Source organism: Lepus europaeus, chromosome 4 (genome assembly GCF_033115175.1).
Source record: "Lepus europaeus isolate LE1 chromosome 4, mLepTim1.pri, whole genome shotgun sequence".
Classification (NCBI taxonomy): domain Eukaryota; kingdom Metazoa; phylum Chordata; class Mammalia; order Lagomorpha; family Leporidae; genus Lepus; species Lepus europaeus.
This window is the reverse complement of record NC_084830.1, coordinates 72999055-73022663: the sequence shown is the minus strand read 5'-3', so window position 1 is coordinate 73022663 and position 23609 is coordinate 72999055. Positions and strand designations below refer to the sequence as shown.

The following is a 23609-nucleotide window of genomic DNA, read 5'->3' as shown; positions in this document are numbered from 1 at the left end:
ATGTTAACCCTCAGACACTAAATGACCTTCCTAACATTACACAGAAAATGGTAGACAATTTTTTTTTTTTTAACAGGCAGAGTTAGAGAGAGACAGAGAGAAAGGTCTTCCTTTTCTGTTGGTTTACCCCCCAAGTGGCTGCTACGGCCAGCGGTGCTGCGCCAATCCGAAACCAGGAGCCAGGTGCTTCCTCCTGGTCTCCCATGCGGGTGCAGGACCTCTATGTGGTGATTTGCCTGACTTTGTCTTAGTCTTTTTTATTCCTGCTGCAAGTTGATCCAAATCATTTTTAGAGACAGAAGAGATCCACACTTAAAAGAAACAAGCAAGAGTTTCAGGTAATCACTCAAGGATGATGTTAGGGGGGACATATCAGGATGTGATGACTCACATTACCATTTGATTCAAAAAAATATTCAAAGCCTTCAACAGCAAGAAAATGTCTCAAGTAATATATTTTTGAGCTAGCAGTCGAAGAAAGGCTGCTTAATTACCTGGTGAGCCCCAGTCTTTCCAGAAGACCATTGTTTGACTTAATTAACATGAGCTTAAACAGTCCTAAAACAACAGGGCACATTCCCATTAGGATAAATTGCCGAATTCCCCAGAGGGAAATCTGTGCCTGCTTGTCCACCTGCCGTACATCTCTTCCTAAGGATTCTGCTGAAGCTCAGAGCCTCCTTCTGCAAGACCATCTGTTCCATGCCGAATTGCTCCATTTGGGGAGCATGGGCCATGGATACAGGGTGAAGCAATGCCCTAAGTAGCCAATAGAAACGAAGCTAGGGGAGGGACACGATCTTAGTAGCTAGGGCTGCCCATCAAGCACTTTTCTGGGGGGACTGGGCTAACTGACCTTATTAGAGAAAGCCAGGATTACAAAGGAATTTAAGAGTTGCCTTCTTCCCAAAGGTGGGTACTACGTTGATAAAGTGCCACTTGTACTGCATTCATCACCACGGTCTGACCTCTCACCTCCCCAGCAGTTCTGAGTGATGGTCAGGGATTTCACCCCGCACTGCCCCAGGCCAGCTTCATCCTCCAAGGGAATACTGCCAGGAGCTCAGCTTCATCTTCCCAATGAGGCTGCACAAGTCCGGTGGGTCACCTTGAGGCTGTGTGGTTCCCAGATGTGGACAAGGAACTGCACATTGGCAGTTAGCTCCTGGTAGTTGCTATCACAAAGAGTGGAGAAAGCACTGTAATCCTAATTCTGGTCTTGGATTCTCCATGTTAACACTTAAGTTTGTTGTTGCTTGCTTTGAGAAATGGGACACTAATGGGAAACGCTCTATTGCCTTAGGAGGATTCAAGCTGAGGAAATGGTGAGTTCGAAGGTTGGGCTTTGTAGTCTGACTCTGGCAGGCCTGGCTTTGCCCCTTTGAGGTAGATGACCACTCACCACTTCCTTCATCTCTCAGCCTCAACTTCCTCATCTGTACAGCAGTGAATATCCTCAGATCTAATGTCACCCACACCTGAGATGAGTCTCCTGTAGCAAAGTGAATTCTCAGGGCAGGTATTGTGTTTGTTGCAGTAGCCTAAGCTGCCATTTGCTTAGGATGCCCCACATCCCAAATGGGAGTGCTGATTCCAGCTATTCCCTTCCAATCCAGCTCCCTGCTGATGTACCTGGAAGACAGCAGATGATGGCCCAAGTACTTGGGTGCCTACCACCTATGTGGGAGGCCAGAGGGACTTACAGGCTCCTGGCTTTGGCCTGGTTGAACTTTTTGACTGTTGCAGGCATTTGAACCAGTGGATGGAAGAGCTCTGTCACCCTGCCTTTCAAATAAATAAATTTTTTAAAAAATTGCATTTCCCCCACACTCACACCAGCCTGGTGATCCCTTATACAGTACATTTTTCCTTCCAGTGGGATTATTTGTTTCTTTTTGCTCTCTGTTAGCATGAGTCAGCTAATTAGAAAACAAAAATCCACTTGCTTATCCATCAGGAATGCAATCAGCTTTGAAAAAAAAAAGAGCAGTATAAATGTTTAGTTTTTTTAGGCCTTTCTTCATTTGGTTATGAATTTTCCTCCCCAAGTAGAGTTCACAGATGGTGGAATAAATAAATGGTGTGCTCTCCAAGTCATTTTGTTTGGCGTTAAACATTTGTCATGTGGTGGGGGAGGGGTGTGAACAAGAATTTAAAATGAATCCAGAAAGAGGGAAGATTAGTTCAAGGAGCCAGCACTGTGGTGTAGGTTAAGCCTCTGCCTGCAACACCCACATAGGCAACAGGTCACATCCCAGCTGCTCTACTTCCGATCCAGCTCCCTGCTAATGTGCCTGGGAAAGCAGCAGAGGATGGCCCAAGTGCTTGGGCCTCTGCACCCATGTGGGAGACCGGGAAGAATCTCCTGGTTCCTAGCTTCAGATTGGCCCAGCTCCCATCCTTGTGACCATTTAGGGGGTGAGCCAGCAGATGGAAAATCTCTCTCTGTAACTCTGCTATTCAAATAAATAAATGAATCTTTAAACAAAAAGATTCATGCCTGAATACTTAGTTTCAATAGTAATGAAACATTAGCTTGGATAGATTTTTTTTTAAAAGATTTATTTATTTATTTGAAAGTCAGAGTTACACAGAGAGAGGAGAGGCAGGAAAGAGAGAAAAATCTTCCATCCAATGGTTCACTCCCCAGATGGCCACAATGGCCGGAGCTGTGCCTATCCGAAGCCAGGAGCCAGGAGCCTCTTTTAGGTCTCCCACATGGGTACAGGGGCCCAAGAAGTTGGGCCATCTTCTACTGCTTTCCCAGGCCATAGCAGAGAGCTGGACAGGAAGTGGAACAGCCGGGCCGGGTCTCGAACCGGCGCCCATATGGGATGCCGGCGCTTCAGGCCAGGGTGTTAACCCGCTGTGCCACAGCGCTGGCCCCAGCTTGGATAGATTTTTAAAGAATTTTTTTATGCAGAAATAGAGCAGGTGATGGCCACAAACAGAACAGTTGAGGGTCCAAGGCAATGAACCTGTTGAAGCATAGGCTTCCTTCCCTCTCATCACAAAATCTGGAACCCTGTACTACAGGGACTGCGAGTTACTCTCAGAGTATGTGCACAATCACCCTCCAGCTTTCATCACTTCTTGTTAAGTCTGCCAAAATTCCATTTTTGTTAAAAGCTCCAGGAACCATTTCTGTGAAACCTGTAAAACCAAGGTCAATAGATCCGGCAAATCCAGCAGACGGGTCAGTTGTACTTTTCTGCTTCTCATTCAATATTGCCATCACTTGTTCATTCGACACACCTTTCCCGGGACATTTTGACAGAGAAGCCGTGTCCCCAGTCTCCACACTGCCCACGCTGTGAGGGCTAGTAGTGTTCGTGAGACTTCATGTGCGAGCAGGCAGCGTCCTGACCTGCGAAGGTCTTTCCACAAACACTGCAGGAGCAGCCTTCATCCTCCTTGTGGGAGCGCCGGACATGGCTGTCATGGGCCGCATGCGATGCAAAAGATTTGCCACAGTACTTGCATTTGAAGGGCTTCTCCCCGGAGTGCTGTCTGATATGTGTGCGGAGTATGCTGGAGGCAGTGAATTTCTGCAGAGAACAGAGAGCAAAAGTCAGCTTCCAGCAGTTGGACACCAATTAAACAAAGGGGTTAAAGCCCGGTGTTGTGGCATAACAGGTTGAGCCACCACCTGCGGCTTATGGGTGCCATGAGCACTGGTTCGAGTCCCAGCTGCTCCATTTCTGACCCAGTTCCCTGTTCATGCAAACACCTATGCCAACTTTAGTTTAATTCACTGAATTTTAATTAACCTTAATTAAAATGGTCCCATGTGGTTAACAGCTAACTATGCATTAGACAACACAGATGTGTATCTATCATCAAAGTGCTATAATATCTCTCAGGTGTGCTCTGTTTCAGCAGCCCCTAACCAAATGATGGCAGTTCAGAAAGTTCATAGAAATGAAATTAAAAGTCAAGTTAATTGTTGAAATCCATGGATGACAGGGGTCTTTGAAATGTTCATGGAAAATGAGCAGTATGAAAAACTATCCATGAACTTCAAAATTTTGTGCACCAAAATAAACTTTTTTTTTGAAAGATTTATTCATTTATTGAGAGGACAGTTACAGAGAGAGAAGGGAGTGTGAGAAAGAGAGTTCCTCCATCTGCTGATTCACTCCCCAGATGGCCAAATGAAAGCCAGGAGACTGGAAATACGTCTCCCTCGTGGGTGCAGAGGCCCAAGCACTTGGGCCATCTTCCACTGCTTTCCCTGGTGCATTAGCAGGGAGTTGGACTGGAAGTGCAGCAGATGGGACTGGAACAGGCACCCATATGGGATGCTGGCCAGTGTTGTCACAGGCCACAACACCATGCCCTAAGCTTATCCTTAATTCTATTTCTCCATGAACTTTTTCAGCGTTCTTCCAATTTAAGTCTTCTAGATTAAAGCAGTAATAATGGTAGCTACCATTTTAGTAGCAGTTACTATGTTTTGGGTGTGGTTATGAGAACTTGACCTATTGACTCATGTAATACAACAACTCTATAAAAACTACTTTCCCCTATTTTGGCAATGAAGAAACTAAACAATAGAGAACGTAATGGACTGACTTAAGGTTGCACACCTAGGTTAGGAGTCAGAAGTTGTGTCACAATGGGTTCAGCTGCCTCTCAAGTTGTCTGCATCCCATATCAGAGCACCAGTTGGAGGCCTGGCTGCTCATCCTCTGATCCAACTCCTTGCTAATGTACCTGGGAGTCACTGGGAAATGGCCCAAGTACTTAGCTCCCTGACAACCACATGGGAGACCTGGATGCCATTCCTGGCTCCTGGTTTCAGCCCAACGCAGACCCGGCTGTGTGGCCATTTGGGGAATGAACCACTGGATAGAAGATCTCTTTTTCTTTCTCTCTCCCTACAACTCTGCCCTTCAAATAAAAAATAAATCTTTTTTTAAAAAGTAAATCTATGGGGCCCTCACTGTGGCGCAGTGGGTTGAAACCCTGGCCTGAAGCACCGGCATCCTATGTGGGTGCCGGTTCTAATCTCGGCTGCTCCTCTTCCGATCCAGCTCTCTGCTATGGCCTGGGAAAGCAGTAGAGGATAACCCAGGTCCTTGGGCCCCTGCACCCATGTGGGAGACCCAGAAGCTCCTGGCTCCTGGCTTCAGATCGGTGCAGCTCCGGCCACTGTGGCCATCTGGGGAGTGAACCAGCAGATGGAAGACACCTCTCTCTGCCTCTGCCTGTCTGTATCTCTGCCTTTCAAATAAATTAATTAATTAAAAGAAGAAAAACACATCAGTTCTTAAACATTAAAAACAAAACATAAAAGAACAGAGAAGACAAGTCAAAAGTGAGCTTTGAACATTGGTCAAACCTCTGATCATCAGGTTCCTATGTATTTGGACATTGTTTCATGACACATGCCCTGAACGCCAGCTTAGTAAACAGGTCATATCCGGGAGTAGAAATTGAGAATGAGCTGATAATTGACTAAGATTTACTGAGAACTCAGTATAAGCCAGACTTTTTGCTTTAAATCACCTATGGGCACCCGAGTAGGGTTCAAGACGGATCCTTTGAAGGTGGTTCTGCTTACCTTTGTGCAATACACACACTGGTACGGTCTGTCTCCAGAGTGGACACGCATGTGTTTGTTCAGGCTGGAAGACTGAGAGAAACACTTCCCACAAGTGGAGCACTGAGGGAGAAAACCATTATGTTGAAATTGCATGTTCCGGCCGGCGCCGTGGCTCAACAGGCTAATCCTCCGCCTTGCGGCGCCGGCACACCAGGTTCTAGTCCTGGTTGGGGTGCCGGATTCTATCCCGGTTGCCCCTCTTCCAGGCCAGCTCTCTGCTATGGCCCGGGAAGGCAGTGGAGGATGGCCCAAGTGCTTGGGCCCTGCACCCGCATGGGAGACCAGGAGAAGCACCTGGCTCCTGGCTTCGGATCAGTGCAGTGCGCAGGCCGCAGCGGCCATTGGAGGGTGAACCAACGGCAAAAGGAAGACCTTCCTCTGTCTCTCTCTCACTATTCACTCAGCCTGTCAAAAAAATAAACAAATAAATAAAAATTTTTAAAAAAGCCGGCGCCATGGCTTAACAGGCTAATCCTCCGCCTTGCGGCGCCGGCACACCGGGTTCTAGTCCCGGTTGGGGCACCGGATTCTATCCCGGTTGCCCCTCTTCCAGGCCAGCTCTCTGCTATGGCCCGGGAAGGCAGTGGAGGATGGCCCAAGTCCTTGGGCCCTGCACCCACATGGGAGACCAGGAGAAGCACCTGGCTCCTGGCTTCGGATCAGCATGATGCGCTGGCCGCAGCGGCCATTGGAAAGTGAACCAACGGCAAAAAGGAAGACCTTTCTCTCTGTCTCTCTCTCACTATCCACTCTGCCTGTCAAAAAAAAAAAAAAAAGAAATTGCATGTTCCCCTAACCAAGTCTCTCCCAACCTTTACGCTGACCTGGAGGTGCGAGGGGAGCGCTTGTGTTTATTTTGCGTCCATCTGTAAGCAGCAGATGCCCCTGCCCAGGCTGAGCACCTACTGAGACAGTAGAAAGACATCCTGGGGATTCAGTGAATAATCAAGCAGCATGGGCACTGGCGCTGGCCCAGACCCTGCCAGTATCACCCCTAATGCTAATGCTGTGACTTTGGGTAATTCACGAGTGTCTTTGGGTATCAGTTGTTTCAGATGTGAAATCTGGAACCCAAGAGGACCGTGGTATATGAAGGAGATCTGAACCAGCCCTGCTCTGTAAACTAGCAGCTGTGTAACCCCAGCAAGTCTGCTCTATTTGCAATCTTTTGTGCCCCTGATTCCAACGGAATCTTTTCCAGGAATTTCACACCAGGTAAAGGGGAACAATGAGAGGTGGCCAAGGACACCTGTTGACTCTGACATCATTTTTGAAGCAGTCGCACAGACCAAGCAGGGAAACCTGTGTCCTCTGGAGAAGGCATGCGTGCTACCGTGGCCTTGTCCCCAGGTGTGCTCAGGTGCAGAGAGAGCTCATCTTTTTAGATGGTGGGATTTTAGGGCTTCCCTAATTTTCCTCGATGGCTTGGAGTTTGAATAATGAACACCTACAAGAGTGCTCCTAAAAGTCTATGTAAAATAGAATTAAATTTGGGTTGGCATCGTGGTGTAGCAGGTAAAGCTGCTGCCAGCAATGCCATCATCCCAGTTCCCTGCTCTTGGGAAAGCAGTGGAAGACGGCCCAAGTCCTTGGGTCCATGCACCTACCTACATGGGAGACCCAGAAGAAGTTCCTGGCTCCTGGCTTTGGCCTGGCCCAGCTCTATGCATTGCGGCCATTTGGGGAGTAAACTAGTGGATAGAAGATCTCTCTATCTCTCTCCATCTCTGTAACTCAGCCTTTCAAATAAATAAATCCTTAAAAAAATCTTTTCAAAAGGGACTCAGAAAATGTTTTACCCTGTATTTTTTTTTTTAATTTATTTATTTACTTGAAAGGCAGAGCCACACAGAGGGAGAGGCAGAGGCAGAGACAGAGAGGTCTTCCATCTGCGCTACCAGCATCCCAAATGAGTACTAGTTCCAGTCCAGCTGCTCCACTTCTGAGCCAGCTCCCTGCTAATGTGCCTGGGAAAGCAGCCATGGAAGATGGCCCAAGTACTAAGGACCCTGCCACCTATATGGGAAACCCAAATGAAGCTCCTGGCTCCTGGCTTCAGCCCAATCCAGCCCCTGGCCACCATGGCCTTATCTGGGGAGTGAACCAGTGCATGGAAGCCCACACTCGCTCTCTCTCCCTTTCAACTAAATAAATAAATCTAAATATAAACAGGAAAAAAAAATAACAACCAAAAAAACTATGGCACTCTATCAACTGCAGAACACAGCCCAGTTTCTAAAATATTAAAATGTGAAAAGACCTTAAATCCTAAAATTCAAAATATATGACTTGCAAAATATTATCACAAAAGCATGTAATGACAGAAATACCTACTAAGGACATAAATTGATATATTACAAGACCAGTATAAATGGCAAACAATAAGTTATCTTACAAACTGAAACTTCATGAATAATGAGGATGCAGGGGGCTGGTGCTGTGGCGCAGCGGGTTAAAGCCCTGACCTGAAGCGCCAGCATCCCATATGGGCATCGGTTCTAATCCCGGCTGCTCCTCTTCTGATCCAGCTCCCTGCTATAGCCTGGGAAAGCAGCAGAGGATGGCCCAGGTCCTTGGGCCCCTGCACCCACGTGGGAGACCCAGAAGAAGCTCCTGGTTCCTGGCTTCTGATCGGTGCAGCTCAGGCCATTGCGGCCATCTGGGGAGTAAACCAGTAGAAAGATCTCTCTCTCTGCCTCTCTTCTCTCTGTGTAACTCTGACTTTCAAATAAATAAATAAATAAATCTATAAAAAAAACCCAGTAGTTGAAAAGAAAATTATTGGCAAGACAGCCAAGTCCAGGTGCAGGACATGGATTACTGCCACCTCTGGAAAGTGATGTAGCACTTTCAGAATTCAAAATTCTGAACACTGGACTCACTCTTTGACTCAGTTTTTTCTATTCCTAGGAGTCTATCGCAAAGAAGTAATCAGCAATATAAAGCAGAGACAGCAGCCTCCACACAATACTGTTCACGGCTGCAATATTGGAGTTAATGGCACAAAATAGGGGATTAAATAAACAAAATATGGCACATCCATCTGATGTAGAGATATAGCACTTTTTTTTTTTAAACAGGCAGAGTTAGACAGAGAGACAGAGAGAAAGGTCTTCCTTCCATTGGTTCACCCGACAATGGCCGCTGCGGCCAGCGTACCGCACTGATTCGAAGCCAGGAACCAGGTGCTTCTCCTGGTCTCCCATGCGGGTGCAGGGCCCAAGCACTTGGGCCATCCTCCACTGCCCTCCTGGGCCACAGCAGAGAGCTGGACTGGAAGAGGAGCGACCGGGACTAGAACCTGGTGTGCCGGCGCTGCAAGGCGGAGAATTAGCCTATTCAGCTGCGGTGCCGGCCAAACACCGTTATTTTTACACTTAGCTTGTGATATATGTAATGTCAAATCAGAACAGTACCCTTATCATATTCAGTAGGATCCCAATTACACACATATATACACAAACAGAAAACTATTCCTAAAATGGCTCAACTTTGAATCACAGGGTGTCAGGTGTCTTTCATACGTTTATTCTCAAAATCCTGTGCACCCAGCATATTGTTTTCTCACATTCAAAAATAAAAGTAAGCCGGCCCCGCGGCTCAATAGGCTAATCCTACGCCTTGCGGCGCCAGCACACTGGGTTCTAGTCCTGGTCGGGGCACCGATCCTGTCCCGGTTGCCCCTCTTCCAGGCCAGCTCTCTGCTGTGGCCAGGGAGTGCAGTGGAGGGTGGCCCAAGTGCTTGGGCCCTGCACCCCATGGGAGACCAGGAGAAGCACCTGGCTCCTGCCATCGGAACAGCGCGGTGCGCCGGCCGCGGCGCGCCTACCGCGGCGGCCATTGGAGGGTGAACCAACGGCAAAAAGGAAGACCTTTCTCTCTGTCTCTCTCTCTACTGTCCACTCTGCCTGTCAAAAATAAAAATAAATAAATAAATAAAAGTAAATACTAAAGACATTTATCAAGTACAAACATAAGTCACTCCTGGCTTCACTCTCAGTCATACTCCAAAACATGCAGCTGGTGGCTTTTTGTACTTCACTCTTAACTGTTTTTCATTTATATGCAAATCATTATACATATTTTAAATAACACCATTCTATACATATTCTGTAACTTGTTTTTTGCTTAATAAGTTTATGCATCAGAATACTGAGTAGTTTAATTGTACTTTTGCCAGTCTGATGGCAAGAAATAACTTCACTGTCTTAATATTTTTAAATCCATTTAGAATGATACAAATCATAAATGATCATTGGAAAAGGATGCAATCTTCAAAGGGCTGTTACCTATGACCACACACATGCCAAGCTTTTTCCCGCAGGAAATGTCTGAACCCTTTCCTTGCAGACTAACCCTGTCTCCAATATGAATCAAACCCCTCCCTAGCCCTTCCAGACTCTGGTCAAGGCCACCTCGCCTATGGTGCTTTCACATTCTTCCTTCTGCCTGGTGTCTGTCTGTCCTCTCGCATGTGCGTTCACTGCCCCTGTTTGTGTCTGCCTCTTCCATGGCTTAGTAAACCTGAAGTTAGCCACTGGGAACCCAAGCCAGGGAGGGAGGGTGGCAGCAGGCCTAGGGTCAGCCGGTCATGCACCTGCCCAGTGCTCACCTTGTGAGGCCGATGCTTCTCATGAACATGGAGGATGTGGATCCGGAGCCGGTCCCGCTTCTCAAAGGACCGTTTGCAGAGAGAACAGGGAAATTTCCTATCACCCTTGTCCACGCAGGGGGTGTACTTGAGGTGCTTATCTCTGTAGTATTTGTAGGTAAACACTTTTCCACATCTCTCACATCTGTAACCTTCTGCAGACTCTGTCAAACACAGTGGGGTTAAAGTGTCAGTGCCTTTTCCAGCCTCCTTCTCTTTTCTCTCTCCAAAAGAATTCGTACCAAAGTCAAAATAATAGTGTTAAGAAGCCCTCATGTGCCCAATACCCAGCTTTGATAAACATCAACTCATAGCAAGTTTTGTTTTCTCTTGTATCACTTCTCTCCATAAAGGGTTATTTTAATACTAATCTATCATTTGATTTACAAACACTGAATCTCAAATTGTAATCTTTGGAATATTTTTAAAGCATGACCATAATGCTATTGTTTTCCCTAAAATATTAGCTGATTCCTTATTAGAAATATGTACATACATATATGCATATGTATTTAGCTACTTTATAAAAGAGGGAGGGGAAAGAGATCCACTGCTTCACTCCTCAAATAGACTCAACAGCCAGTGTGGGCCAGGCTAAAGCCAGGAGCCCAGACCTCATCCTGTCGCCCACTGGGTGGCAGGGGCCCAGAAACGTGAGCCATCAGGTGCTGCCTCACAGGATGCGCATTAGCAGGAAGTGCTGGATTCAGAAGCAGAGTAGGTGGTACTAGAAACCAAACTCCAGTATGGGATGTTACAAGCACTGGGTTTAATCCCTCTCTCTCTCTCTCTCTTTTTTTTTTTTAATTTTTGGACAGGCAGAGTGGACAGTGAGAGAGACAGAGAGAAAGGTCTTCCTTTGCTGTTGGTTCACCCTCCAACCGGTGCACCGCCGGTTCCGAAGGCAGGAGCCAGGTGCTTCTCCTGGTCTCCCATGCGGGTGCAGGGCCCAAGCACTTGGGCCATCCTCCACTGCACTCCCAGGCCACAGCAGAGCTGGCCTGGAAGAGGGGCAACCAGGACAGATTCCGGTGCACCGACCAAGACTAGAACCCGGTGTGCCAGCGCCGCAAGGCGGAGGATTAGCCTGTTGAGCCACGGCGCCGGCTCTAACCCCTCTCTTAAGTGCCTTAATCTATAAGCTCTCCTTCCCTTTTCCATGAAATATACTCAAAGGAACCCTTCCTGCAGCATGGGTAAGGTTCTTGCACACGCTTCTGTCCAGCACTTGTTCCAAGGTTAATGCACTCAGACATCCGGACTTTCTCCCTGCAAGATCAGCCTGAGCTGTAAATGCAAAACACTCACCAGGACACCCACAGCTGGCTTCCCAGTGCTGTTTGCTCAGTTTACAATTCACTTTTCCAGGGCTACCATCTTCACATACAGAGCAATGGGGAAAGCATATTGACTTCCTCAACACAGTCACCTAATTCTGGTCCGTGCTGAGTCTCAATCACGTGATGCTACGACTGCGTGCCAGGCAGCCCCCCACCAAAGGCTTGTTGTTTTCAAAGGATGTTTTGGGGGGGAGGTTAGAGAGGGCACAGCGGACTCTAGCTGAGGACACTGCAGGTCCAGAGGTGTCTATGTGTTGAGGGCAAGAGAGGACAGAGGCCACCTACAAAAGCACCCCCACTGAGGCCTCCCTGGATTCCAGAGGATAAAGTGGCTTTGACTATGAATGTCCCACTGAGACCTCATTGTCTGCTGGCTGAGAGTGAGAAGAGCCAAGAGCCAGACCATGCAAGAATCTGTAGATAGAAATCTCTTAAGCATCAGGACAGCAGGGAAGCTGTCCATCAGGAACTTTGTTAGTTGACAACTACTTCCCAGGCACGTTTAACAGGTGGCTAAGGAAATAAACCCTTCATTAAGTAAATAACCAAGAAGCCAACAGCCAACCCAGTGAGGATCTGTCCTGCTTTGTCTATCACTTTCATTGAGGTGCTTAAAACTCAGAATTCCCCTGGTGGGGCTGCTTCTAGCTCAGGGCTAGAGTTGCATTGGTCAGAAATACCGGGCCTTCCTGCTTCCTGGCCCAGGGGAGACGAAACAGGAAGGGGAGTCAATGATTTTATAAGCTGAAGCATCAAAACGCACCAAAGTTTAGAATAAGAGTTCAACAGTGAGTCTGCCTAAGAACCACTCAGGCAGTAATGAGTCAGGATCTTTAGTAATTAGGCTCCGGCGGCCTACATTTTCTGCCCAGGTTGTAGGAAATTTATCTTCACTTCATTTAATCCCAGTCCCTTCTTCCCTTTTTCCACTCCCTATCTCTATAGTTTTTTTGACAGGCAGAATGGACAGTGAGAGAGACAGAGAGAAAGGTCTTCCTTTACCGTTGGTTCATCCTCCAATGGCCGCTGCGGCCGGCGCACTGCGCTGATCCGAAGCCAAGAGCCAGGTGCCTCTCCTGGTCTCCCATGCGGGTGCAGGGCCCAAGCACTTGAGCCATCCTCCACTGCACTCCCGGGTCACAGCAGAGAGCTGGCCTGGAAGAGGGGCAACCGGGACAGAATCCGGCGCCCCAAACCTGGTGTGCAGGCGCCGCAGGCAGTTCCACTCTCAATCAGCTACTCTTTTAATCCAAGGAGTTTCTAAATACTGATAAGGATACTTTCTGTCCAAACCCAGTTTAGACAATTTGCCAAAGACTAAGAGTTGTCTTTCAGATAGCAGATCACATGTTAAAGTGTTTTCATCACAACTGAGAAAAAAAAAGCTCTATCTTCACATTCCACACCTCCATCCCCCAAAACACACACACACTTGCATATTCAAATACCCCGCCCACATAGAGTCCAGAGCCTTCTCTCCCCACTCCAGCCAAACCTAAAAGGGAAGGCCTCTGCCAAATCCCTTCTCAATGCCAAAATGTCCTTAAGAAAAACACATTTGAGATTAACTTCGAACTTCCTTTCCTTTTCGGTCATATCCAGATCCGATCACAGTAACAGAAGGCAAATGAATTCACTGAGAATTCTTTGCAATGGATTAAGGTGTATACAAGTTTCTTTCCCCACATGGGCCAAAAGACATGCTGTCATCTCAATGCCAAAAGCATCAGATGTCATTTTTGCAAAGGTGAGTCATGTTAGGTTCCCCCTGCTGATCATAGTAAGCTCTCATCCCTGGTGCTTGCCATGGTTACGATCTTTGATATCTGCAAGTGATTCCACGTCAATAATGTATCAGGGGCCAGCGCTGTGACAAAATGTGTAAGGCTGCCGCCTGCAGTGCCAGTATCCCATACGGGCACTAGTTCAAGTCCCAGCTGCTCCACTTCCGATCCAGCTCTCTGCTACGGCCTGGGAAAGCAGTAGGAGATGGCCCAGGTGTTTGGGCCCCTGCACTCACGTGGTAGACCTGGAGGAAGCTTCCGGCTCCTGGCTTCATATCGGCCAAGCTCCAGCTATTGTGGCCACTTGGGGAGTGAACCAGCAGATAGAAGACCTCTCTCTCTACCTCTCTGTGACTCTGTCTTTCAAATAAATAAATCTTAAATGTATGATTTATTTAATTTTTCTACTCTTGAGCACTTAGTTTGTGATTTTCATGAATATGGATAGTGCCATAGTAAAAATCCTCACACGCAAAGTTTTTTTTCCCTCTTAGGCTACTTTTCTTTCTTTTTTTCAATGTTTACTTATTTGAAGGGCAGAGCAATAGTGAGAGGAAGAGAGAATCTTCCATGTGCTGGTTCATTCCCCAGGTAACCTCAACACCCACGGTTGGGTGAGGCCAAAGCCAGGAAACATGAACTCTGAGTCACCCACATGGGTGGCAGGGATCCCAGCACTTGAATAGTCATCCCAGGTTCATTAGCAGGGAGCTTGATTAGAAGTGGAGCAGCTGTCACTCACTAAGCATTGCAATACAGGATGCTGCTAATCAGGTGGCAGCTTAATATGCTCCACAACTCCAACAGTTGACTGTTTCTAGTGACAATTTGCAGAAAAGTATTACTGAGGTATCAAAGGTTAATAAATATTGTATTAGTTTGATGCATATTATTAAGCAGAACGCTTAATAATAACCAAATAAGTGACCAAAATGGACTGAGTTGGCTGGGGGAGTAAGACAACTCACCTAAATGACATGGAGAAGCCCTGGTTATCCAGGCTGTGGGAAGAGATTGCTCCTCACTTACCTCCTAGCTCCTGTTGCACATTTCCCTGCCTTTGGCTCCCCTGTTTTCTGAAATTGGGTTGCTTTCCCTCTCTCCTGCTGCCCTACACCTCCCTTACTTCACTTCACCCCAAAGCAGCCTGTCCCAATTTAGCTGTAGCTCTTTCTCTTCCATTCAGTTCACACCAGGATCCAGGGGGGCATGGGGTGTGGAGGGGCTCAGGGTCATTCCCCATCCTAAAGGGATCCCTGTAGGAAGGAGACAAGCACCCAGCCAACCACCATGGGGTACGATGAATTCAAGCCAGGCTTGGCCAGCGCCATGGCTCAATAGGCTAATCCTCCGCCTAGCGGCGCCAGCACACCAGGTTCTAGTCCCGGTCGGGGCGCCGGATTCTATCCCGGTTGCCCCTCTTCCAAGCCAGCTCTCTGCTGTGGCCTGGGAGTGCAGTGGAGGATGGCCCAAGTGCTTGGGCCCTGCACCTGCATGGGAGACCAGGAGAGGCACCTGGCTCCCGGCTTTGGATCAGCACCGTGTGCCGGCTGCAGCAAGCCGGCCATGGCGGCCATTGGAGGGTGAACCAACAGTAAAGGAAGACCTTTGTCTCTCTCTCTCACTGTCCACTCTGCCTGTCAAAAATTTAAAAAAAAAAAAAATTATAAAAAAAAGAATTCAAGCCAGGCTTTTTTTTTCCTGTTGCTTAGCATATTTATTAGACCATAACAGGGTTGCTTTTCACCAGACTACACATATTACAATGGTTTACACGGTCTTGTCCCACCTGCTGGATGACTAACTAGTCCCAAAACTTTTATGTGTATAAAAATCGCTTGGCGATCACTTAAAATGCCAAATCCAGAGACTCATCCTTCAGGCTGCACTGGGGTTCCTCCAGCTCCCTGCTGCTCAGATGTGATCCAGGGACAGCAGCATCACAGCCCTAGAAGCGTGATAGAAAGTGGACAGGTGGGCATTTGGTACAGCAGTTAAGACACTGCCTAGGAAGCTCACATACCTTATTGGAGGGCCTGGATTCAAGTCCCGAATCTACTCTTGATTCTTGCTTTCTGCTAAATGCAACAAGTAATGGCTCAAGTGGTTGGGTCCTGGCCAGCCACATGGAAGATGTAGATAGAGTTTTAGGCTTCTGATTTCAGCGTGGCCCAGCCCTGGCTATTGCCAGCACTTGAGAAGTGAACCAGCTTCTCTTGTCTGTGCCTCGATCTCTCAAATAAGTAAGAATTTTGAAAAATTAAAGAAAAATAAACAAGGCAAAAGAGAGAGAGAGAGAGAGAGAGAGAGAAAGAAAGAAAATGAAGAATCTGAACTCCAACCCTGAATGAGAATCAGCATCTTTACAAGATCTCCAAGTATGCATACTCAGGCTAGTTCAAGGTCAAGAGCAAGAGTCCAGTCCAATGTTTCTCAGACTTACCTGAGATCCACTTGACATCCAGCACTGCACACGCATCCATTTGAAACAAAAACTTCACAGACAATACTTCCTACTTCTTACATGATTCCAATCAGTGTTTTCTATTCTACTTTATTCTGCCACCCTCTTCTTCCCCACAACCCACCACCTGAAAAACACTGCTCTAGCACTTCGACTGCATCAACTGTGGCAGCCTGAGCAGATGACACAGAAAACTGGCTCAGCAAAGGCACAGGATTGAGAGGGGTGAAGGGATTGGGGGAAAAGGATGTCCTTATAAACAGAAGTAGTTTCAGCAGGTTGGGAGCTGAGAGCTCTTTTCCTTCAGCCAGGTAGTGCCGCCCCCGGTTACAGACATCCTCAATTGAGTCTCTGCATAGCCATGCCTTAGCCTCAGGGGAGAGGCCCCAGCAAGGAGGGCTTTATGGAAAAGAGCCCAGTCCTTCCAGTGGGAGGCCCTCCTGGGGAGGCAAAGCCATACACTCACCTTCAGAGGGCCCGGATGGCTGCTTGCCCGGCTCTGTGACCTGGAGACTCACAGGAATGTCCAGAAACTTCTCATAGCAGTCGCCATACCACACAAGGAGCTCTTGGTTCTGGTAGATCTCCTTGCAGCTCTCATAAAATATCTGCCCTTGGCACTGCACGGCAACTAGGTTCTGCTCCTTGGGGAAGCGGGCACAGTTGACATAGGACATCCAGTTCCCAGTGCCTTTTCCATCTATAAAGTGGCTTAAATGACCATCTTCAAAGATCTGAATAAAAATTAAAAATTTATAGATTTCTATTACCAAAGTAAGTAGCATATAATTCTACTTAAGCCTAAATAGATTTATTAGTTTAAGGAGTTCTCTAATGGTGAAGTAACAGATTTCCATTAGGCTAACCATGTACCCCTAACACATATATTTTTTAAAAATATATTTATTGGAAAGTCAGTTACAGAGAGATGGAGTGAGGAGAGACAGAGATCTTCCTGGTTCACTCCACAAATAGCAATGGCCAGGGCTGGGCCAGGCAAAATTGAGGACCCAAGAGCTTCTTCCAGGTTTCCTACGTGGGTACAAGGGCACAAGCACTTTGGTCATCCTCCGCTGCTTTACCACGCTCATTTGCAGAGAGCTGGATCAGAATCAGAGCAGCTGGAACTTGAACCAGTGCCCATATAGGAGGCAGACAATGGCTTAACCCACTGTGCCACAGTGCTGACCCCTCCCCAGCATGTATTTACAAGAATCCTACTTTTATCCCTTTCTGGATACCAAAATTTCTGTAGTAAGCACATTTAATTTCATAAGCAAGAGTCATGGAAACAAAGAAGAGATTCTATTTAATTCTATCTCTGAAAGACAACCAATTAGTTTTGTGTTTTATGCCTACTTAGTTTTCAGCCATATACACTGAATCATATTACTTAATTCTTTCTCCACTGGTAGAGATCTCACTGTCTACAACATTTTGTTATTATAAACAACCCGGAGATTAACATTGTCTGCATAACCTGAAATTTCAGTTTCCTAAATTAGATTCCTAGAAGGAGAAATTCAGGATCAGCGGTTTTGCACATTTCAAGGTATCTGATACACACTCTGGCGACAAACATACTTCAATCCTACCAGCATGCCCTATACACCAGCACTAATTTAAAGCCTGCCAGATTTTAAGAATCCTTGGCTAATTTCAGAGGCAAACAATACAGAATCCTAAAATTCTGTGTCTATTTCCTCTGGCATCCTTTCAGAACTTTAGAATAGTAGAAGGGGTTGGTTTTGTCCATAAACATAACACAATGTGTTCAGCTCTCTCAATGGATAGTCTAAGGCTGGCCTTCACAGACTCAAATGACTTAGGGCACCACAAAATACAGAAGTCGTGCAGAGGCACTGTCCTCACGCAGGGAACACCCGCTGTTCCCCCCTTTACAGGCAACACAAACAGCAGATAGCTGCTGGGATGTCCCCTCCCCGCGCCAGGAACCCGCCCCGCCTCAGCTCCCCCTCCCCCACCAGAAGCCTGTACCTCCCACATCACAGAATTGTCTCGGCAGGTCTTGACTTCGCTGGCTTGGACCACTTTGCCTTGAAAGGGCCCGAACCTGACTCCCTTGGCAATGAAGCTGCTGCAGAACACCCCAAAATGCGAGACTTTCCCGAACATTGTCCGCAGGAGGCGGAGACCTGGGGGACAAATCCAAGGCAAGGAGAGAATGAGAAAAGGGGGACCGCACAAGTGCCACGGAGAAATCCGAGCAATGGGTTCTGCCCACCTTCTGGAAGTTGAAGGGAGTCTTTGTCCAGAGTTTGAGGAAGCGAATCGGACCCTAGAAATAGGCAGAGGTAGACAATTTAAGTTAAGATTATGAAATGCTTTTAAAGGCATTTTTTTCTCCATCCCTCCCCTTGCCCTGTGTTTGATGTTTTATCCATACATTGCATTTTTCCTGTTCCTTTCACACTTGATCTTCAACTGACAGGATGACCCTTTGCAGGTTATTTCGCCCCTGCGTGAACCATTTCTCTCCTGGTCCTCAGCGCTCACTAATACCAACCTCAGGAGCCATGCGGTTAAGCAGGGCTTCTTCCCCAGCGAGCCTGGACCCTCCAGCTTCTAATAAAGTCCCCACCCCCATCTCCACCCCGTCCAGCGACAGCTACAGAGCCGCCCTGCCGCGCCCTCTCCCCTACTCTTGTCCCACCCAACTCAGCTCCCAGAAGTCATGCATTCCGGTTACCTGAGGCAGCGCTGTCTGCGGGGACCGGGACGCCGGAAACGGCGTGCTGCAGGAGGGCTGGGTGCTCCAGGCTGGGAGTGATCCCATACAGAACCAGCTGCAGGTCCTCCTCGGTGAAGTGGAAGCGTTGAGGCGACTTCCTCTCCGGGCTCGGAGCTTTGGGGCCGTCCTCAGACTGCTTTGGCGGGGAGCAAGACGCTAACTGAGCAGACTTCAGCCCCTCAGGGACCAGGGACGCCTCCGCAGAGGCCGGCAGCATTACAGGCTCGGGGCCACGGTACTGGGCCCCGTCGCTGCGGCCCAAATCCTCATTGCTGGCGCCCGTGTACTCGCGGCCGCCGCTCATTAAGTATGGCACCTCCCCAGGGAGGTGGGCGATCGGGTACCATGGCGGCCACTTGCTGTACCAGGGCACATCGTAGAACGGTTCCCGCTGGAGAGCCAGACTGGGACTCAACAAGGGAGGTGCCATCCGGAAGGCGAAGGAGGCCATGGCCTGGGGCGCGGCCACGGCGCCGTCCAGCTGCGGGAAAGGTTGGAAATCCTCCGCCGCGCTCAAGGCGCTCCTGTAGGGACCGTAGGCGGCAAAAGGTGCGTAGTAGGCAGCTAGGGGTTGGGGGCTGCTCTGCAGCCTCTCCGGTGGGTAGCACACCTTGTCCTGGAGCTCGGTCTCATCCGGAGGTCGCAGAGCCATCCTCGGGGCGCAGTGCTCGGCGGCTCTGCGGGGAAGCAAGCCGGACTGAGCGCGCGCCTCCCCCGGGGGCTGCGCCTGGCCGCCCCTGCCAGCCCCAAGTTGAGGGAATCGGATAAACCCATTTCGATCCCTCCTCCAGTCTTGTTTCCACGATAAAGGTAAAACAAGAGAAAAAAAAAAAAAAGCAGCAAACCATAAATAGCCCCAAACGAAAATTTGCCAGGATATCTGCCGACTTCAAGTTCTTAGTTAATGTCACCTCCCCCTTCCCGCTCCACACCCATCTACACCTAGCGCGGCTGATTTTCAACACCCGCTCCCTACCTGCGGCCCCTAACCCGGCTCCTGCAAAACCTCTTTCGAGTTCCCTACCCTCCGCCTTCTCCGTCCGACAAAACTCCTTCAGGCAGTCGCTTCCAGCCACCCGACCTTCCCGCGCCCCGGGCGGAGGCGGAGAACCCACTGCGAGACACCCCGAGGGCTTCGGAGCACGCGGCGGCTCCAGGCGCCCCTGGGCCCGCTGCAGAGCCCGCGCAGATGGAGGAGGACCGGGAAGCCCGCGTCTGACCGTGCGGGTCCTGGAAATGCGGGCTGCACCGAGGGGAGAGGCGCGCCACCTCCCGCTCCCGTTTCCCACGCCGGCCCAGTCCCGCCACATCCCGCAAGTCCTCTGGCCAACTCCAGTCGCCTCACCTGGGGAACAAGGGGTTTAGGGCCGCTTCTCGGGCGTCGGTGGGGGCGAGCTCCCAGGCCAGGTAGGACAGAGAGACCTCGGCGGCCGCTGGGGTCGCACCGCCCGGAAGGTTGGCGTTGAATGGACACGTAGCAAGTTCACCAAGGCTGCGGAATGAAGCCCCTTGAGTGTCTCTGCGTCCTGAGGGCAAGATCAATGAGTCCAATAAGAAAACCCAGCCGGGTCGTGACTCAGAAATTAAAGAACACGAGGTCGGGAGCAGAGGTCAGCCGCGACGCAGGCATCTGCCAGTCTCTCTCTGGCAGCGTCTCGGAAGGCGCGCAGCTCTCGGCCTCAAGTTGAGGGGACACTGAAAGAATAAGAACTCCCCGGGAAGGCAAAGACGATCACCCGAAACGAACTGCGCCAGAGACAGCTGCCCGCACTTGCCAGGCGCCCGGGAAGACGCCGGCCAGAACCGGGGTCCCCCAGGCGCGCCCCGCCGGGCACCTACCTCGGCCACCGCCACGAGTGCACGCCTCCCAGACCGTGTATGGGGCCCTGTAGGCTTCGGACGAGCTCCGAGGGCCGAGCTGGGCTTAAGAGGGAGGGTGGGTGGGCGGGCGGGGCACGCGGCCGGCGAGGGTGTGGAAGGGACCCGGCCCACGCAGGTCCCCAGCTCCGTTTTCTCCCCGCCCACCGCAGCTATTGGCGGGAGCTCGAATCGCCCCCGGGCCCCCAGAGGTCGCCCACCCAAACTCGTCAGTTCTCCCAACGCTCCGGGACCCTAGTGGAGGGCGCGCTCTTCGCCTGTCTCCGGTGGGCTTTTCTGTCGCTCTGGACTACCTGGATCCAGGTGGGGTGGGGACAAAAGCCGGGCAGGGCCCCCTAGGGAGTCTCCTCTGCGCACACACGCACCCTAATCGGGCGTCCAGATCGCGGGGGTCGCGAACCTGCCGGTGGGCTTCTGGTTCCCAGGCGATGAGCCTGCCGGAAGGCGGCGTCAGAGCCGCCCGACGTCGCTGACACCCGGCGAGGAGCCGGGCGCCACCCTCAGGGCTGGAGAGCCGCGCCTCGAGCAAAGCGACTGCAAAGACAGGCCCTCCGCTCTTCCGAGGTTTGGGAGCTCTTACTGAAGTGGCTTTCAGTGACAGAGGAGCGTCCACCGCGCCGCCACAGCGGTCCCTTCCCTCGGGAAAGCTCGCGACCTTGGATGCGCAGAGCACAGAAAACCCCAAGGTCCAGACACACACCCGGTTCTCAACGACCGCATTTTTATTCTCGGGACCGGTGATTGAAGGAGAGAAAAGAGCGCTTAATTCCATTCACATTCACAGGGGAAGCACCTGGGGAGGGGACCCGCTGGAACACCAGGTGACCTTGGCCGGGGCCCCTAGCCACCCCGGGCCGCGGCTTCCTCTTTGCAGAGGGGTGCGGCTGTGAGAGAGGGAGAGACAGGCTCACTCCCCGCACCGCTCCTGCACGAGGCTAGGCGGCCAAACGGGCACGAAGGAGGAAGCGAGAGAGAGTCCACCTGGCTACCAGACGCCACCCAAGTTCCCAGAGCTGGCGGCCACGGCACCGCCCCAACCTTCCACGGCGGCCGCCGCCTTCCTTCTCGATCCCGGGAACCCGACGCTGCAGCCTTCGCCCTCGGCGCGGCCGGTCAAGGGCGCTCAGAAAGGCGCAGGGCCCCGAGGAGGCGGGAGGGGCGCGCGCCCGCCAGGCCAGGCGTGGGTCCTGGCTCCCGCCAATGCATGGGCCCGTGCTCTCCTCGTCCATACCCGTGTGAAGTCGCAAGGAGCATCTGAGCTAAGAGGTGGCGCGCGTTCTACGATATTGACCAGCAGGTTGAAGGAGTGAGGAGCACGCGTGCAATCTCGCGCCCTGCACCTCTGGGGGAGGATGGCTGACCTGGAAACCGATTCCTCCCCGAAGCATCCCCGCCCGGGGTCGCTACGACTCGGTCCATTACAGTGGCTTCCTTCCTGCCTCCGGAACTTTACCTGTAGGATTTAATGACTGCTGTGGGGACACATGGGTGGTCCGGGGAGGGGGGGGGGAAGCCCTCATGAGCACTTTTTTTTTTTAAGCCTCCAAAGGCTGTAGCTTTCTCTGCTTCCCTCTTCTCTTCCTCTCTCCCCCATCTCCATCCCTCTCCCCTTTCTCCAGGAGCAACATGAACCTTATCTTAGAGTCTTCTTCTGCAAACAAGACAGAGTGTATATGTTAAATATTGCAAACATTAGTCTGCTTAAATGGTTTAAAGAAATAGATGAAATCAAACTGGAAGTTCCTGCTCACTCCAACCCCACTCTATGGAGGTAATCCTGATCAGCAGTTTGCTTCATTCCCTTCCTCCATTCCTTTTAGTTTTCGTTAAAGATTCATTCATTCATTCATTCATTCATTTGAAAGGCAGAGTGACAGAGAAGAGAGATCTTCCCATTTACTGGCTCACTCCCTAAATGCCCAGCAGAGCCAGGGCAGGGCCAGGCTGAAGTCGGGAGCCAGGAATTCCATCTGGGGCTCCCACCTGGGTGGCAGGGGCCTTAAGCACTTGAGCTGCTGCCTTCCAGGGTGCATTATCCGAAACACATAGCAGGACTTGAGCTAGCACTCCAGTGCAGGCTTTGTAAGTAGCAGCTTAATCACAGTGTCCGCTCTTGTTCCTTTTTGAAACATTCTATACTTTTAAATGTACTTATAAATGTAGAATTTTTAAAAACGAGCTTGTACTTTTCTGCAATTCACAAGTACATAGTTAATATTCTCTATCAATATCCTAGGAGTAACTTTATTCCTTATAATGGCTGCATGGAACAAAATTTCATTTTATGAATGTGCATTTCTTTTTTAAGCTTTATTTTATTTATTTGAAAGGGTAACAGAGAGAGAGAGAGACAAAGAGATCTCTTCCAGACCTGCTGTTCCCTCCCCCAGTGTCCACAAGAGTTAAGGCTGGGGCAGGCTGAAACCAGGAGCCAGAAACCTCATTCTGTTCTCCCAGATGGACTGGAGGCAGAGTAACCAGGACTTGAACTGGCAGGGCAATAGGGGATGTGGAAGTTGTAAGCAGTGGCTTAACCCACTGTGCTTTGGTTTTGTTTTCTTTTTGATATTTATTTATTTGAAAGGCTGAGTGACAGAGAGAGGAAGAGACAAGAGAGAGGAAGAGACAAGAGAGAGAGAGAGAGTACGCACTTCTATCTGTTGGTTCACTCTATAAATGGCTACAACAACCAGGTCCAGTCGAGTCTGAAGCCAGGAGCCAGGAACTCCATCCAGGTCTCTCATGTAGGTAGGACAGGCTTGGGCACTTGAGCCATTCTGCACTGACTGCCTAACCAGACACATTATCAGGAAGCAGAGCAGCCAGGACTGGAACCAGCACTCTGATATGGGATGCAGACATAGCAAGCCGTGGCTTAACCTGCTACACTACATGATTGCCCCCTACCTTTCTTTTTGTGTTTTCTTAAGGTAAAACATATGATAAAATACACACATCTTAACTGTACCACTTTTGAGAGATGTAACTTCAATCCCTATCAAAATATGGATGGCAGAGCGGGTGCTGTGGCTAAACTTCAGCCTGCAGCGCTGGCATCCCATACAGGCACCAGTTTGTATCCCATATCCTCTTCCGATCCAGCTCTCTGCTTATGGCCTGGGAAAACAGTGG

General features: G+C 49.8%; 1 protein-coding gene across 1 annotated transcript; it reads right to left on the bottom strand.

Moving 5' to 3' along the window:
* Window positions 1-3320: 3320 nt before the first annotated feature.
* PRDM14 (PR/SET domain 14) lies at window positions 3321-19251 on the bottom strand. Its single transcript, XM_062189556.1, has 7 exons — window positions 18558-19251; window positions 18093-18146; window positions 17846-18003; window positions 16314-16581; window positions 10221-10423; window positions 5567-5668; window positions 3321-3548 (listed from the first exon to the last, which is right to left on the bottom strand). Exons 1-7 carry the CDS (start codon window positions 19249-19251, stop codon window positions 3321-3323), a joined length of 1707 nt encoding a protein of 568 aa, XP_062045540.1.
* Between the last annotated feature and the right edge of the window lie 4358 nt (window positions 19252-23609).

Excerpts from the sequence above, each read along its gene's own strand:
- PRDM14 (XM_062189556.1), bottom strand. The coding sequence starts at position 19,251 with ATGGCTCTGCGACCTCCGGATGAGACCGAGCTCCAGGACAAGGTGTGC. Across the intron at positions 10,424-16,313 it reads GCCATCCGGGCCCTCTGAAG|AGTCTGCAGAAGGTTACAGA; the intron begins GTGAGTGTATGG and ends TGTGTTTGACAG. Across the intron at positions 5,669-10,220 it reads AGAAGCATCGGCCTCACAAG|TGCTCCACTTGTGGGAAGTG; the intron begins GTGAGCACTGGG and ends TTTCTCCCTCAG.